Source organism: Hemitrygon akajei, chromosome 2 (assembly GCF_048418815.1).
Source record: "Hemitrygon akajei chromosome 2, sHemAka1.3, whole genome shotgun sequence".
Lineage (NCBI taxonomy): Eukaryota > Metazoa > Chordata > Chondrichthyes > Myliobatiformes > Dasyatidae > Hemitrygon > Hemitrygon akajei.
The window spans coordinates 173,608,446-173,626,813 of NC_133125.1; the positions used below are offsets into that span (position 1 = coordinate 173,608,446).

General features: G+C 48.1%; 1 protein-coding gene across 1 annotated transcript in view; it reads left to right on the forward strand.

Annotated features, from left to right (window-relative positions):
- The window catches only part of LOC140718662 (uncharacterized), a 42,478-nt gene that overhangs the window by 20,163 nt on the left and 3,947 nt on the right, over positions 1-18,368 (forward strand). The window contains exons 3-5 of the mRNA XM_073032694.1: positions 1,129-1,341; positions 16,059-16,224; positions 17,078-17,700. Of these exons, the coding sequence (XP_072888795.1) occupies positions 1,129-1,341; positions 16,059-16,224; positions 17,078-17,700 (1,002 nt within the window). The remainder of the gene's footprint in view (positions 1-1,128; positions 1,342-16,058; positions 16,225-17,077; positions 17,701-18,368) is intronic.

Here is an 18,368-nt window from a genome sequence, read left to right on the forward strand (position 1 = left end):
GTAAACGCGTGAAGTTCTCGAGATGATGCCCATACTTTGGGCTTTCCGTCTGGTGGGGACTTAGCAGCAGACTTGCCCAGTTTTCTGCCCAGAAGCCATCTTACCAACGTCAAGCCCAAACCTATGGGCTTCACCTGGCTGACCTTGGGGGGACCCCTTAGCACAGATATGACAGGGACAGGGCTTGGCGGCGTCCACTACAGCTGTCTACCTTACTCCTTCCCCTCCCCACCCATGACATCTTTTGGGGAAGCAATGTGTAGCAAGAGGATCAGCTGACAGGTCCAGACACCCACAGGTGACCTGTTTTTGTGTGAAGCGTGGAGCTTTAACCTTCGCAGGCGGGGGCTGGCGTTGGTCGCTCTCTGGGGTGGGGGAAGTCCCTAGCTGATACCTTGCCAATGCTAAAGGTCACCAGATCCTCAGCCAATGTTCACCCAGCACCGGGTGACAGTCTGTGGCTGGGACAGAACAGGGTCCCAGTGGGGGAGGAGGGTGCTGAGTGGATGTCGATCCTCAGGGAAGGGGGCGTGGATCTCAGGGTTGGAAGGGCCTTGGGCTCAGAGAGATTCTGGGATTCTGGAGAAGATTCTGGAACTCGGGCTCTCGCAGTGAGTCAGGGGTCTTCCAATGAGTTGGGAGGCAGATATCTCATGGCTGAATGGATCTCAGGGACAGAGAATCCCATGTTGGAAGCTTCCCACTGAGTTGGGCTCTCCCACTGCATCAGTGTCTCCAGTTTAGTAGCGGGCTCTACCGATAAGTCTGGGGTCCCGCGGTTCCCAGTGAGTCTGAGTCGGGGTGGAGAGGTTCTCTTTGGGTTGGGCTCACCTAGTGTCTGAAGTCTCCCGGAGAGACGGGGGTTTCTAGATTTGTGTTGTCCCTGTGAGCGGGGTCCTCCAAGTGTCAGGGATATCCTGGCGAGGCTGGGTTCTCCTGGTGAATAAGGGGTCTCCCAGTGTGTTGAGGGCCTCTCCAGGGGAAATCAGGCAGATACACTAACCTGTTTGGTCTCTGTGGTTGGGAGGATCCTGTATTCAGAGGTTTTCCAGTGCATCTGGGGTATCCTGGTATCAGGGATTCCTGTCCCAGTGTCCGAAGGTAACCCGCGAATCTTTCTCACCACAGACTGGGGACAGTGAGGAGGTGGAAGAGGAGGAGGGCGAGGGGGACCACTGCCAATCGGCACCTCCTGACCCCGTGCAGCCATGCCAGCCTAGCGGAAGCCCAGACAGGGCTGAGGACGGGACCGGCGTCGCGGCAAGGGGGAGCTGTCGCCTGCAGGGTGTCCGGCACCTTAGCCTGGACCCGCTCCTCACGCTGACCAATCACGGACTCACGGTAGGTGCCGCCGGCCTCTCCCTGCGGCAGGCAGGGTTACGGGTTTACTGTGGGGGCGGGGGTCTTCCTCGCTCCCTGCCCCCACCCACACTGGGACAGAGCAGTGCGCTCACAGTGAGTGGGAGCCCGTGGCCAGTGCCCAGTAACTCGCGCACTCTGCGTGTGCCTGGCTAAATAGACGCTGGTTTATAAATTTAAAATGCACCGAGATACGGTGATAAGCCTATGTTTCAGATTCAGGATTATTGTCACTGACACAGGTCGTAAAATTCCTTGTTCTGTGGCAGCAGTACCATGGAAGACAAAAGATGTGGGGGTGGGGGCCACGGTAGCGTGGCGGTCAGTGTGACACTGTTACTGTAGGGGACATTAGAGTTTGGAGTTCTGTTCTGGCGCCACCTTCCCCTGAGTGAGTGGGTTTCCTCCGGGCGCTCCGGTTTCCTCCCACATTCCAAAAATATATGCTTAGTAGGTTAATTGGTCACCGTAAGTTATCCTGTGATTAGGCTGGGGTTCAATAGGTGGGTTGGTGGGTGCTTCCACTCGTTGGGCTGGAAGACCTGTTTTGCACTGTACCTCTAAAGAAACATACGATAAATCGCAAAAAGAGAGCAGAACTCGGCAGGAAATGTTCATGGCTTCACAGTCTGTTCAGAAATCCGGAGGCAGAGGGGAAGGAGCTACTATTGAGTGTGTAACTTACTGAGTGATGCACCATCAATAACTCTCGGAGACGTGAGGCGAGATATAGGCTTTTATTGGCTGGAAGAAAGAACAAGCAGCAATTGACCACCACACTACATCCTGGAGACTGAGACCGGGGCTGTGTCTCCAATCGCCTTTATACCGGGGTCCGTGAGAGGAGCCACAGGAGCAGTCAGCGGGGGGGGAAGCGTGTCCAGACAGGTATATGTAGTTCACCACACTGAGAACACGAGTTGTGGAGTCAGTTCAGAGTTGAGGTGAGTTGGTTCAGGCGTCTGATGGTTGTAGGGTAATAACTGCTCCTGGACCTGATGGTGTGGGACCTCAGGCTCCTGTACCTCCTTTCTGATGGCAGCAGTGAAATGAGGGGATGGCCTGGATGGTGGGAGGGCTCCTTGATGATGGATGCTGCTTTCTTGTGGCAGCACTCCTTGTAGGGGTTTTCAGTGTTGGGAGGGCTTTGCCTGTGATGGACTAAGCCAAATCCAGGCTTTGTTGTTACTGCAACAGACATATATTGTGAAATTTGTCCGAATTAGGTTTATTATCTTCACTTCAGGAAATGAGACTAGTTCCCAACTAGACAACAGAGTGATAGAGTCGCTGCTTTAAGACATCAGGGTCCTGGGTTCGAACCTAACTTCGTGCACTGTCTGTGTGTGTGTGGAATTTGCACCTTCTCCCTGTGATCACGTGGACTCCCCCTGCGCGCTGTGATATCCTCCCACATCTCAGGTCTGCTGGTTAATTGGCCACTATAAATTGCCCCTGATGTGGGTGAGTGGGGTAGGAGAATCAGATGAAAAAACAAGGATGTGAGAGAGAAGATTGAGACAGAGAGATAGAAGGAGAGAGTGAGAAAAGGAGAGAGACATTGAGAGAGCGAAAGAGAGATGTTGAGAGGGAGAAACATTAAGAGAGAGAGGGAGAGACATTGAGAAAATGAAAGAGAGGGAGGAAGGGAGAGAGAGACATTGAGAAAGTGTATGAGAGAAACAGACAGACAGAGATTGAGAAAGAACATGAAAGAGAGAGAGAGGGTAGAGAGACATGGAAAGGGAGGGAGACAGCATGATTGAGGGAGAGAGACATTGAGAGAGGGAGAGAGATTGAGAAAGGAGACAGTCATTGAGAAAATGTGAGAGAAGGAGAGAGAGAAATTGAGGGAGGGGGAGAGATAGAGAGAGGAGAGGGCAACTTTGAGAGAGAGGGAGTTTAAGAGAGTGAGGGAGTGAGATGGGGAGAAAATGAATAAGAGAGATTGAGAGAAAAGGAAAGAGGGACATCGAAAAGGAATGTGAGAGAGCAGGAGAGATATTGTGAAAGAGAGGCATTGAGAAAGATTTTGAGGGAGATAGAGGAAGGGAGAGATAGAGGGAGAGAGGAGGTTGAGGGAGAGAGAGTCATTGTGAGAGACAGAGAGGGGGAAGAGACATTGAGAGAGATTGAAAGAGAGACATGGACAGAGAGACATGGAGGGAGAGACATTGAGTGAGAGAGATGGAGGGAGAGAGACATTGGAAGAAAGATGTTGAGGGAAAGAGACGTTGAGAGAGAGAGAGTTAAAAGAGAGGGAGAAAGAGACATTGAGAGAGATTGAGGAAGAGAGAGAATGGGTTACACGGAAGTGTTTAAGGAAATGGGACTAACAAGATTGCCCAAATACATTTAAAAACACAGATGTTAGAAATGTGCAATAAAAACAGAATGCTGAGAATGCCCAGAAGGTCAGGCAACAACCATGGAGACAAAATAAGAGACAATGAATGCTTAATTTCAAAGACCAGTCATCAGATACTTTGTCCTAGCCATTTTCTTGTACCACTCTGCATGTGAGTGGGTAGACCCTGGGAGCCCGGAACTCTTTAGATCAACCCCTTTAAATGTTGCTTCCTCACCAGACATGAGAAACTTGCCCCACTATCTGTGAACCCCTCCATCGCCCCTCCCTACTCCTGGGGCGTGCTTGCTGAGGGTCTGGTCCTGGACCCTCGAACTCTGGTGTACACTGGGAGCAGTGAAAGGTCAGGAGGTGTGTGTCTGACCCCAATCACTTGGTCCAGGTTTGGCCTTGGTTTGGAAGCAATCAGCAATGTAACTCATTCTGGATTAAACCAAATCTGGAACGGGCAGTGCTCAGTGCGACAGCAGCAGGCTGGTTCTGTACAATCACCTCAGCACAGGCGCATGCATGCTTCCCTTGACCACAGCTTCTCCTACCTGACAACAGAATTGCCAGGTAAGATTTCCCTTAAGGAAACCATGCTGACTTTGGCATATTTTATCACGTGCCTCTAAGTGCCCCAAAACCTCATTCTTAATAATGGACTCCAATATTTTCCCAGCTACTGAAGTCAGGCTACCTGGCCTGTAACTTCATTTCTTTTGCCTCCCTCCTTTCTTAAAGACTTAACGAACATTTGCAATTTTCCAGTCCTTTGGAACCATTCCAGAATCTAATGATCTTTAAAGCTCACTGCTAATGCCTCCCCAATCTCTTCACCTGCCTCTTTCAGAATGCTGGGGTGTTGTCCATCTGGTCCTTGTGATTTCAGGTCTTGCAGCTTCCCAAGCTTCCCCTTAGTAATAGCAACTACACTCACTTCCTCCCTGACACCCCTTCAATTGCTGGCATATTCCACAGTGAAGACTGATGGAAAATACTTACTAATCTCATTTGTTTTTTCCTTGTCCCCACCATTACTCCCTCTCCAGCATTATTTCCCAGCTTCCAATATCCACTGTCACCTCTATTTTACTCTTTATATATCTGAAAAAAACCTGTGGTATCCTCTTTGATATTATTGGCTAGCTTACCTTTATATTTCTTCTCTCTTCTTATTGATTTTTCGTTGCCTTCTGTTGGTTTTTAAAAGATTACCAATCATCTAAGCTCCCACTAATTTTTGCTCTTTATAGGTCCTCTCCTTTGCTTTTATGCTGTCTTTCACTTCCCTAGTCAGCCATGGTTGTGTCATCCTCCCATTAGACTACTTCTTCATCTTTGGGATGTATCTATCCTGCATCCTCTGAATTGCTCCCCAAAACTCCAGTCATCACTGTTCTGCCGTCATCCCTGATAGCGTCCCTCGCAATCGACTTTGGCCAGCACCTCTCTCATTCCTCTGTAATTTCCTTCATTGTACTGTCATACTGATACATCTGATTTTAGCTTCTCCCTTTCAACTTGCAGGGTGGATTGTGTCATTGTGTGATTATTGCCTCCTCAGGGCTCCTTCACCTTAAGTTCCCTAATCATATCTGCTTCATCGCACAATACCCAATTCACAATTGCCTTTTTCCTAATGTGATCAACCACAAGCTGCTCAAAAAACCCATCTTGTAAGCATTCTACAAATTCCCTCTCTTGGGATTCAGAACCAATCTGATTTTCCCAATGCACCTGCATATTGAAATCCTTATCATAACATTCCCCTTTGTACATGCCTTTCCCATCTCCTGTTCTAACTTACACCCCACGTACTGACAACTGCTTGGAGGCCTGTATGGAATTCCCATCAGGGTCTTTTTACTCTTGCAATTTCTTAACTCTACCCACAATGATATGACATTTTCCAATCCTATGCCACCTCTTTCTCAGGATTTGATTTCATTTTCTACCGACAGAGCAAATTCACGTCCTTTACCTACCTGCCTGTCCTTTCGATATAATGTGTATCCCAACTATGATTTTCTTAAAGCTATTCCTTATTGATGCCCATATCATCATACCTGCCAATCTCTAAATGTGCTACAAGATCATCTACCTTATCCTGTGTACCATGTGTATTCGAATACTATGCAATACCTTCAGTCAGGACTTATCACCCTTTTTGATTTTGCCCCCATATTACACTTAAAATCACTTCACTGACCACAGTTTTGCACTATCATCTGTCTATTTTTCCTCAGTCTCAATCCACTCTGCCTCTGCTTGTATAGCAGCTGTCCCATCTTCAGGCCCTATAACTCTATTTCCCATCCCCTTGCCAAATTAGTTTAAACCATCCCCAACATCTCCAGTAAACCTACTCCCAAGGAGTAACCCGTACTTCTTGTACTTTCCCCAGAAGAGATCCCAATGATCCGGAAATCTGAAACCCTGCGCCCTGCATCAATTCTTCAGCCACACATTCATCTGACGAATCATCCTCACTGGCGTGTGGCACAGGCGGCATTATAGAGCTTACTTTCCATGAGCTCCTGCTTTTCCGCTTTTGCCGTAACTTGCTATATTCCCACTTCAAGACCTCATCCCTTTTCTTAACTATGTTATTTGTACCAATATCTAACATGATTTACGGCTACTCGACCTCCCCCTTTAGGATGCTACGGGCCCAGTCTGAGACATCCCTGACCCTGACACAAAGGAGACAATATACCATCCAGATGTTGCTATCATATCTACAGGATCTTCTGTCTGCTCCTCTGACTGTGGAATTCCCTATCACTGCTGCAGAACTGAACGGGTGAAGGGAAGTAGCTGTCCTTGAACCTGGTGGTGTTGGGACTTCAGGCTTCTGTACCTCAGTGCCCGATGGTAGCTGTGAGAAGGTGGCACGATCGGATAGTGGTGAACTTTGATGATGGATGTTGAAGACTTGAGGCAATGCCCCCTGCAGTTACTACCAATAGTAGCAAGGGATGTTCTCATTTTCAGCTTCCCTCCAAGTCCTGACTGACTCATCCATGCCCCCTGCTGGCTATGGGTTCCGCTTCGGGACCGGTCCCTCCAGCTGGTTATTTCTTCCTGCCTGGTTCTTATTCCAAAAAGTTTGAACACGGATCCCACAGATTTCTAATAGATAGGTAGATAGATGGATACTTTATTGATCCCAAAGGAAATTACAGTGTCACAGTAGAACTACAAGTACACAGATATACAAATATTAGAAGAGAAGTAAGAAAGAATAAAAAATAAGTTACCTTAAGCAGTCTGACAGGAGGGGGTCATCACTTCCCCGGCTATAGGTTGACTCAATATAAAGCCCAATGGCCGAGGGTAGGAATAACCTCATAATACCCTCTTTGGAGCAGCACAGTTGTCTTAGTCTATTACTTAAAGTGCTCCTCTGTTCAGCCAAGGTGGCTTGCAGACTGTGAGAAACATTGTCCAGAATTGCCAGGATTTTCTGTAGGGTCCTTTGTTCTACCACAGCCTCCAGTGTGTCCATTTTGACTCCTATAACAAAGCCGGTCTTTCTAATCAGCTTATTGAGCCTGTTGTCATCACCCATGTTGTAGACTGGCAGATTGTACTGGTGACAACAAATGGGTAGAACATGTGAAGGAGAGGCCTGCATACTCCAATAGACAATAGGTGCAGAAGTAGACCATTCGGCCCTTCGAGCCTGCACCACCATTCTGAGATCATGGCTGATCATCTACTCTCAATACCCGGTTCCTGCCTTGTCCCCATATCCCTTGATTCCCCTATCCATAAGATACCTATCTAGCTCCTTCTTGAAAGCATCCAGAGAATTGGCCTCCACTGCCTTCCGAGGCAGTGCATTCCAGACCCCCACAACTCTCTGGGAGAAGAAGTTTTTCCTTAACTCTGTCCTAAATGACCTACCCCTTATTCTCAAACCATGCCCTCTGGTACTGGACTCTCCCAGCATCTGGAACATATTTCCTGCCTCTATCTTGTCCAATCCCTTAATAATCTTACATGTTGCAATCAGATCCCCTCTCAATCTCCTTAATTCCAGCGTGTACAAGACCAGTCTCTCTAACCTCTCAGCGTAAGACAGTCCGGACATCCTAGGAATTAACCTCGTGAATCAACGCTGCACTTCCTCTATAGCCAGGATGTCCTTCCTTAACCCTGGAGACCAAAACTGTACACAATACTCCAGGTGTGGTCTCACCAGGGCCCTGTATAAATGCAACAGGATTTCCTTGCTCTTGTACTCAATTCCCTTTGTAATAAAGGCCAACATTCCATTAGCCTTCTTCACTGCCTGCTGCACTTGCTCATTCACCTTCAGTGACTGATGAACAAGTACTCCTAGATCTCTTTGTATTTTTCCCTTACCTAACTCTACATTGTTCAGATAATAATCTGCCTTCCTGTTCTTACTCCCAAAGTGGATAACCTCACACTTATTGATATTAAACGTCATCTGCCAAGTATCTGCCCACTCACTCAGCCTATCCAAGTCACCCTGAATTCTCCTAACATCCTCATCACATGTCACACTGCCACCCAGCTTAGTATCATCAGCAAACTTGCTGATGTTATTCTCAATGCCTTCATCTAAATCGTTGACGTAAATCAAAAACAGCTGTGGTCCCAATACCGAGCCCTGTGGCACCCCACTAATCACCACCTGCCATTCCGAGAAACACCCATTCACCGTTATCCTTTGCTTTCTATCTGCCAACCAGTTTTCTATCCATGTCAATATCTTCCCCCCAATGCCATGAGCTCTGATTTTACCCACCAATCTCCTATGTACTCCAAAGGACCTCAGTCTCCTCAGGAAGTGGAGGCGACTCTGGTCCTTCTCGTGCACAGCCTCTATGTTGGTGCCCCACTCTAGTTTGTCGTCCAAATGCACCCCAGGTACTTGTAGGTCCTCACCACATCCACATCCTCACCATCAATAGTAAGAGGGAGCAGTGCAGGCTGAGCCTTTCTAAAGTCCATCACCATCTCCTTTGTCTTACTGATGTCGAGCTGCAGATGATTCAGCTTGCTTTATTTGCAAAGTCCTCCACCATGGCCCTGGATTCATCCTCCCATCCTCCCTCTGTATTCCCAAGTTATCAGAGAATTTCTGCAGATGAAATGATCCAGTGTTGTATCTAAAGTCTGAGGTACACAGGGCAAACAGGAAGGGAGTCCCTGTGGGGTCCCAGTGCTGCTTACAGCCAGGTCTGACACAGCACTGAAGCTGCACATACTGTGGTCTGCCAGTCTGGTAGTCCCAATGGAAGTGCCAACCTGCATGAAATGGAGCTTTTCCCCCAGACATGAGGGCTGTCTTGTATTGCAGGCACTTGAGAAATCAAATACATGATCCTCACAGTGCTACCCTGCTTATCCAAATGGGAGTAGTCTCTGTTCAGCATCATCAACTCCAGTGCGCTCCTGGTCAGCAAACTGCCGGGGATCCAGGGCTGATCTGACCTGGGGTCGGAGGTGAGCCAGGACCAGGCTCTCTAGAGTCTTCATGATGTGTGAGGTCAGGGCCACTGCATGGTAGTCATTCAAGACTTTCAGTTGGCCGTTCTTAGGTAGTGGGACCATACATGATGTTTTCCACTCAATTGGGCCCCTTTCCAGGCTGAGACTCGGATGAAAATACTCCACACAGCTGCTCAGCACACTCCTCCAGGGCCCTGGGGTTCACACCATCTGGTGCCAATGAGTTTCCCGACAGCCCTCCTGGGACACTCTCCCCCAGTCTACCTCACTTAAACCGGATACAATCTTTCTCCATTAGGAAATCTCTTCTCAGCCTCCAAGGATGAGGATCACATTTCTCCCATCTATCCCCGGTCCCCTGTACAGCTCTCCTGCCCCTCTCTGGGACCTCTGCCTCCTTTCCACGGTGCAATAAGACCATAAGAGCTGAATTAGGCCATTTGGCCCATCGAGTCTGCTCCACCATTTCATCATGGCTGATCCATTTTCCCTCTCAACTCCAATCTCCATATCCCTTCAAGCCCTGACTAATCAGGAACCTATCGACCTCCGCCTTAAATATACACAAACACTTGTTGCCTGTGGCAACAAACTCCATGCATTCACCTCTCTCTGGCTAAAGAAATTCCTCCTCCTCTCCATTCTAAAAGACGCCCTTCTATTCTGAGGCCGTGTCCTCTGGTCTTAGACTCTCCCACCATTGGAAATGTCCCCTCGGCATCCACTCTATCAAAGCCTTTCACCGTTCGATAGGTTTCAATGAGGTCACCCCTCATTCTTCTGAATTCCAGCGACTACAGGCCCAGAGCCATCAAACGCTCCTCACATGACAAGCAATGTCCAGAACATGGACGCCTCTGGGCAGCACAGCGCAGCAGCAGGTAAGGATGTTGCCTCCCAGCTCAGAGTCCCGGGTTCGATTCTAGCCTCTGCTACTATTCACGATAAAACAAAGGAATAAACAGTCCAAAACATTAACTTTAACATTCATGGTTGGTACATTCAGTAGAAAGCAGAAACAGAAACACAACACGTATTTGGCAGCATGGTAGCGTATTGGTTAGTGTAAAGCAATTACAGCGTCAGTGAGCCAGCTTCAGTTCCCCCACTGTTTGTGAGGAGTTTGTGTGTTCACCCATTGACTGTGTGGGTTTGTTCTACATTCTAGGGGTTAGTTGGTTAATTGGTCATGTGTGTAACTGGTGGCACGGGCTCTTTGGGATGGAAGGGCCAGTTACCAGGCTCAATCTCTAAATAAAACCAATATAAAACAAACATAGCACCATTGCGCCTCACGTAGCTCCCTGACGCAATGTCCATTTTTTTTGTTCGAGGGTCTTCCCACATAACTCAGCCCTTTTGTGTGTGGCCCTTCCCACAAAGCATTAGTTCTAGCTGCACCAAGCTTTAGTGCGTCCCTCAGCAGGTACTCCCGCGGCCTGGAACGTGACGATCGGCAGCATTTCCTTGTGGCCATCTCGTTGTGCTAGGAGACCAACAGGTCTCGCGCAGACTGAGCGGTTGATGATCTTCCAGCAGCACTTGATGTCTGCCTTGGTGTGTGTCCCTGGGAACAGCAAGTAGGGCAGAGAGTTACATAGCGGCCGCTGGGGATGAACCCTCATATCTGTTTCCACCCCCTCCTCAGCAAATCCACCATCTGTAAAGAGGTGCAGCCGTCCCTGAGCAAGTGGTCCAAGCCACCCGGCAGGATGTCTCCTCCCCAGTTTGGACCAACGAGCACCAAGACGTCCTTTGGTGCAACATCCTCTCGGCTCCCCTCCCACCCCCCACCATCAGAACTTTCCTCTACAGGTGACATGTCAGCCCCCTCACCCCACCCCCCCCCCCAGTGTATGCTGTTTCTGTGGAGCTTGTACGCTCTCTCTGTGACCCTCTGTGAGTTCCTCTGAGAGCTCCCCACATCCCAGGCCAGGAAGGTCCCTCTCCACAGCTGAGTGTAGTTGGGGATCCAGGGTCCGCTGATGGGAGAGAAGGTGAGTGTGAGTAAGTGTTGGAAACTGAGTTTATTGTTGCCATATACAGTAAAAAGTACTTGGTTTTTGCACAGTGCATTGAGGCCATACAAGGGAAATTTTTTAAAAACTTAACAAAATGGAGAATAAAGTGTAACACTATAGTGCAGTACAGACCGACAATGAGGCGAATGATCATCTCAAGGCAGATTGTGAGGTCCAGAAGAGGAGCAGCCCATCCCTTCGAGTGTACCGGTCTTTAGAGTGGCTTTGGCTCATCGGGCTTGGGAGCGGTAGATTGTCTTGTAAGTTATTCTCTCTCCGTCTCTCTGTTCTTATTTGTTCATTCCACATCTGTTAGTGCATAGTGTGGCGAGAATGGCTCCGGGGGCAGTGTTTCGTACTGTGTGTGGGATGTGGAAAGACAAGATAAACACATCTGCACCAGGTGTGTGGAGTTGCGGCTCTTGGGTGCCCATATTACAGAACTGGAGCTGCAGCTCGATGACGTTGAACTAGCATGGGAGCATGAGGAGGTGATTGACAGGAGCTATAGGGAGTTAGCCACCGCTAACTAGCAAGAGGCAGGTAACTGGGTGACTGTCAGGAGAAGGAGGGGAATGCACAGCCAGTGCAGAGTACACCTCTGGCCATTCCCTTAATAATAAGTATACAACTTCAGATACTATCGAGAGGCATGATCTAACGTTGGGGGGCAGCCACAGTGAGCAGATCTCTCACGCTAAGTCTGGTGTTGTGGCTCAGAAGAGCAGAGAGATGAAGAGGACTGCAGTATTGATAGGAGATTCCTTAGTCAGAGGAACAGAGGTGAGGTTCTGTGGGCATCCGGATGGTATGTTGCCTCCCTGGTGCTGGGATCAGGGATGACTCAGTTTGTGTCCATGACATTCTCAAGGGTGAGTGGGAACGACTCGCAGTCCTGGTGCATATTGCACCAATGATACAGGTTTACAAGGTGACAAGGTCCTGAAGAGAGATTTTAGGGAACTAGGTAGAAAGCTGAGAAACAGGACCTTCAGGGTAGTAATCTCTGCATTGCTGCCTGTGCCATGTGCCAATGAGGGTAAGAATAGAAGGACTTGCAGATGAATGCATGGCAGAGGAACTGGTGCAGGGAGCAGGGTTCACATTTATGGATCATTGGGATCTTTTCTGGGGAAGGATGACCTGCAGAAAAGGGACGGGTTACACCTGAACCCGAGGAGGTCCAACATCCTTGTGGGCAGGTTGGTTAGAGTTGTTCCGGTGAGTTTAACCTAATTCAGCAAGTGGATGGGGATGCAATTACTATGCACATTGCACTTTTAGATGGAGACGTAACGTAAAGATATTTACTCCTCATGTATGTGAAGGATGTAAGAAAAGCCAATCCAATTTAGTTCAGAGTGGAAGAGCTGAAGACGAGGTAGTTGGTTTACAAACGGTGGCAATTTGTAGAGAGATTCCTAACAAGGAGAGGCTGATGACAGGGTAAAATTGCAGTTACCAGGATGAGTTGCAAGTAAAGTCAGAAAAAAATCAGAGAAGGTGTATACAGGATGAAAGATGTTATATTTCAATGTGCACAATATATGGAATAAGGTCAATGAACATGCAGCATGGTAACAGATTGGCAAGTATGATGTGGTAGGCATCACTAAATTATAGTTGAAAGAAGATTATAGCTGGGACTTTAATGAACAAGGATACACATTGTATCGAAAGGACAGGAAAGAAGACAAAGGGGGCGGTATGGTTCTGTTGGTATAAAATAAAATTAAATCATTAGAAAGATGTGACATATGGTCAGAGGTGTTGAGTTGTTGTGGATAGAGCTAAGGAAAGACCCTGATGGGAATTGTATACAGACCCCCAAACAGTAGTAAGGAAGTGGTCTACAAATTACACCAGGAGACAGAAAATGCATGCCAAAAGGACAGTGTTACAATAATCATGGAGAATTTTAATATGCAGGTAGTTTGGGAAAATCAGGTTGGAGCTAGATCGAAGAAGGGGAATTTCTAAAATGCCTATGAGATGGCTTTTTGGAGCAGCTCATGTTTGAGTCCAATAGGACATCAACTATTCTGGATTGGGTGTCGTGCAATGAACTGAATCAATTAGAGAGCTTGAGGTAAAAGAACACTAAGGAGAGAGCGATCATAATATGATTGAATTCACCCTGAAATTTGAGAAGGAGAAGCTAAAGTCAGACGCTTCAGTTTTACAGTGGAGTAAAAGAAATTACAAAGGTATGAGCGAGGAGTTGGGCAGAATTGATTAGGAAAGAACCCTGGTAGGGATAACAGCAGAGCAGCAATGGCTGGAATTTCTGAAGCAATTCAGAAGGCACAGGATATATACATCCCAAAGAGGGAGAAGTATTCAAAAGGAATGATGACACAACCATGAGAACAAGGGAAGTCAAAACCAATATTAAAAAGCCAAAGAGAGGGCATATAATAGAGCAAAAATTAGTGGGAAATTAGGAGATTACGAAGCTTTTAAATACCAACAGAAGGCAACTAGAAAGTCATTAAGAAGGTAAAGATGGAATAGGAAAGTAAGTTAGCTAATAATATTAAAGAGGATACCAAAAGTTTGTTCAGATACATAACATGTAAAAGAGAAGCAAGAGTGGACGGTGGACCACTGGAAAACAATGCTGGAGAGGTGGTAATGGGGGTCAAGGAAATGGTTGAGGCACTGAATAAGTATTTTGCATCAGTCTTCAATGTGGAAGATGACTAGCAGTGTGTTGGAAGTTCCAGGTGACTGCGGGCATTTAATCTGCGAAGTTACCATTTCTAGAGAGAAGATTCTTGGGAAACTGAAAGATCTGAAGTTAGATAAGTCATCTGGACCAGATGGTGTACATCCCAGGGTTCTGAAAGAGGTGGCTGAAGAGATTTTGTGGGCATTAATAATGATCTTTCAAAATTCACTGGATTCTGGAAGACTGGAAAGTTGCAAATGTCACTCAACTCTTCAAGAAGGGAGAGAGGCAGAAGAAAGGAAACTACAGGCCAGTTAGCCTAACCTCAGTGGCTGGGAAGATGTTGCAATTGATTGTGAAGGATGTGGTCTCAGGGTACTTGGTGGCAAATGATAAGATGGGCCATTGTCAGTATGGTTTCCTTAAGAGAAAATCTTGCCTGACAAATCTGTTGAAATTCTTTGAAGAAATAACAAGCTGGATAGACAAAGGAGAATCAGTTGATGTTGTGTACTTGGATTTTCAGAAGGCCTTTGTCAACATGGAACACCTGAGGTTAGTTAGTAAGCAACGAGCCCCCGGTATTACAGCATGAATAATGCAGTGGCTGTTTGGCAAGATGAAAGAGTGGGGAAAAGGTGCCTTTCTGTTTGGCTACTGGTGCCCAGTAGTGTTCCACAGGGGGGCTGTGATGGGACCAATTCTTTTTATGTTAAATGTCAATGATTTGGAGATGGAATTGATGGCTTTGTTGCCAAGTTTGCGGACGATAAGACGATAGGCATTTTGAGGAAATAGGGAGGCTGCAGAAGGACTTACTGATTAGGAGAATGGGCAAAGAACCGGCAGATGGAATACAGTGTCAGGAAGTGTATGGCCATGCATTTTGGTAGAAGAAATGAAAGGGCAGGCTATTTTTTAAAGGGAGAGAAAATACAAAAAACTGAGAAGCAAAGGGATGTAGGAGTCCTTGTGCAGGTTCCCTGAAGGTTAGTGTTCAGGTTGAGTCTATGGTGAGGAAGGCATGAATGTTAGCATTCATTTCAACAGGACTAGAACATAAAAGCAAGGATGTAACGTTGAGACTTTATAAAGCACTGGTGAGGCCTCACTTGGGGTATTGTGGTGAACTATATATACCTGTCTGGACACGCCCCCCCACCCCCCCGCTGACTGCTCCTGTGGCCCCTCCCACCGTGGCTCCTCCCAGACCCCGGTATAAAGGTGATTGAGGCCTGAGCTCTGCCCTCAGTCTCCCAGATGTAGTATGGTGGTCAACCACTGCTTGTTCCTTCTTCCAGTCAATAAAAGCCGATATCTCGCCTCATGTCTCAGAGAGTTTCTGATGGTGCATCAGGTATTGTCAGCAGTTCTGGGCCCTTTATCTTAGAAAGGATGTAATGAAACTGGAGAGGGTTTAAAAGAGGTTCATGAAAATAATTCCAGGATTAAGCAGCTTTTCACATGAAGAGCGTTTGATGGCTCTGGCCTGTATTAACTGGAATTTAGAAGAATGAGGGGTGACCTCATTGAAACCTATTGAATGGTGAAAGACCTTGATAGAGTGGATGTGAAAAGGATGTTTTCTGTGTTGGGAATCCAGAGGCCTCAAGATAGAAAGGAGATGGGAAGGTATTTCTTTAGCCAGAGAGTGGTGAATCTGTGGAATTCTTTGCCACAGGCAGCTATGGAGGCCAAGTCTTTACGTTTATTTAAGGCAGAGGTTGATAGCTTCTTGTTTGGTCAGGGCAGGAAAGGGTATGAGGGAAGGCAGGAGATTGGGGCTGAGGGAAAATGGATCAGCCATGATGAAATCACAGATGGATGGGCCAAATGGCCTAATTCTGCTGCTATATCTTAAGGTCTTATGGTTTAAAAATCCATCTTATTCTACAGGCAGTCTCTGCATAATTCTGATAACAGTGGGCCAGAAACTGGCCTTGAGCCTGGTTATCCATGCTTTCACGCTTTTGTATCTTCTGCCAGATGTTCAGAGTGGGGGTCTGGAGAAGAGAGATTTAAAATACAGTCTGACAGAAGGTCTTCAGCCTGAGATGTTGACTGTTTCTCTCTCCACAAAAGGCCCCGTGGAGGTTGATCGTCCACGGGATCCGACTGAGCTTGAGGGTTACTCAAGGACGTACCTGCCCTCTCTCTCCCCCTGCAGGCCACCATTGTGACCCCGGAGTGCATGGAGCGCGAGGTGCTCCTCGACCTGGTGTACGAGGTTCAGAGCCGGCAATTCAATGATCAGCGGTACTCCGTCCGCAAGGAGATCCAGGATCGGCGTGGCTGCCACTCACTTCCGACCTCGCCGCTGGAGAAGATGCAATGTAAGGGAGCAAAACCCACCCCCCACCAACCTGGTCTGGCACTATTCCTGTGTTTTCATTCCAGTGGCTGATGGGCTGAGACCGTCCTCCGCAAAACATGCTCCCTTTGAGCACTGTGCAGCTCAGCTGTGGTCAACCCCTGTCCTGGGAGTGTGTGATGGGGTAGAGAGGAAGCAGCTCCACTCTCTGTCTAACCCTGGGAGTGTGTGATGGGGTAGAGAGGAAGCAGCTCCACTCTCTGTCTAACCCTGGGAGTGTGTGATGGGGTAGAGTGGAAGCAGCTCCACTCTCTGTCTAACCCTGGGAGTGTGTGATGGGACAGGATGTAAAGAGCTTCACTCTATGACTAACCCCTATGATGGGAATATGATGGTACCCAATGTGCTGAGCTTCCCTCTGTTCTGGGAGAGTGTGATGGGACAGTGAGGAGGAAACTTCACTCTGTCTCACATTATAAACTGCATTTATCCTGTTGTAACACTGTTTTTACCATGTTGCATCCTGAAGAACGTAAATTACTTTTGCCCAGCTATGATTTGTACACTTCCAATTTCCACAATATTGCCATCTCTGTGTCTATATAGAGAGTTATTTGTAACAATACAGAGGTGTGTACAGTATAAGTACACAAGTGTGTGTGTGTACTTATGTAGAGAGTGTGCATGCATGTGTGCATACATGGGATTGTGTACGTACAGAGATATGCAGGTGTGTGTGTGTGTGTGTGTGTGTGTGTGTGTGTGTGTGTGTGTGTGTGTGTGTGTGTGTGTGTGTGTGTGTGTGTGTGTGTGTGTGTGTGTGTGTGTGTGTGTGTGTGTGTGTACAGAGTTCTGACCCTTGTTCTTTTGAACAGATTTCTTCCGCTCCATGTCCAACCTTCAAGCCGAGGAGTTCTTCGACCTGATTGCCCGGTCTCAGAGCCGTCGCCTTGACGACCAGCGGGCCGACTTTGAGGAGTCATCTGCCGGGGATGCGGATCCGAAGATCTGTGAGGAAAACATGGAATACCTGGATCTAGTGGGGACAGAGGGAGCCCAGGTAGAGGGGCAGCAAGAGACAACCCTTCTCACCTCAGACAGAGCTTGTTCCCTGAAAGAGGAAGGCATGAAACCCGTAGAGAAAGAGACACCGGCAGAGGAAGGTGAAGTTCCAGTAGAGAGTGAGCAGGTTCCATCAGAGAAAGAGGAGATCCCAGCAAAACAAGAGATGATACCAAAAGAGGAAGAAGAACCAGTCGATGACGGGAAAACTCCAGGAGAGGAAGAGGAGCCCCAAGCAGAGGATGTGGAGATCCCAGCAGGAGAGGTTCAAACAGAGAAAGGGGAAGCCCCAGCAGAACCAGCAGAGGGAGGTGAGGCTCCAGCAGAACTGGGGGCAGCCCCAGCAGCGAAACAGCAGAACTCTGCACCGAGAAAGTGGACTGGAGGTGGGAAGGACCCAGACGAGGAGCTGTACAACACCATACTGAAGCACCAGGTATGGAGAGACAGCAGGGTAACTTGGAGCGGATGGAGTAGGGGTGGGAGGGGAGCAGGATCTTGGTGATTGGGGTGGAGCCTGGAGGATTCATCCACCTGGACTCACTCCGGGTGCATAGGGTGTTGGGTGTCGTCATATCCAGGGGGTTCAGAGACCCAGTTACCACCCCCTCAGTGATGGGGGTTGAGGTTGTTTGAAGGGTGAAACCCTTAGGCAACACCAGTAAGATGGCAGATGTGTTCACCAGTCGCATCCCCTCTGCGATCCAAAACAGAAGGGTGGGGCCAAACTTCCTTGGGTTGGGGGAATACTCCCTGGGAGTGGCAAAACTGCTTTTTGTTGGTGTGGTGGGGGGACTTTTCCTGGCTGGGGCAGTCAGGAGTCGAAGAGGGGAGGAAGGTGGGGGGAGATCTTTGAAGGCAATACCCTGGGATAGGTCTCAGGGACTTGAACCCACCCAGGGTTTGAGGGGTAGGAGAGTGTTGGGGGGGGTGTGGGTGATAGACCCAAAAACTCTAGCCACCTCAATAACCAAGGGCAGGGCTCGGAGGACACAGGAGGGGAGAGTGGCTGGAGGGAAGATGGGTCCTCAGATCCCAGGCGCAAGGGTCTGGAAGTATGTTGTCTGAGGACCAGCAGGAGAGGGAGTGGGAGGGGAGGAAAGG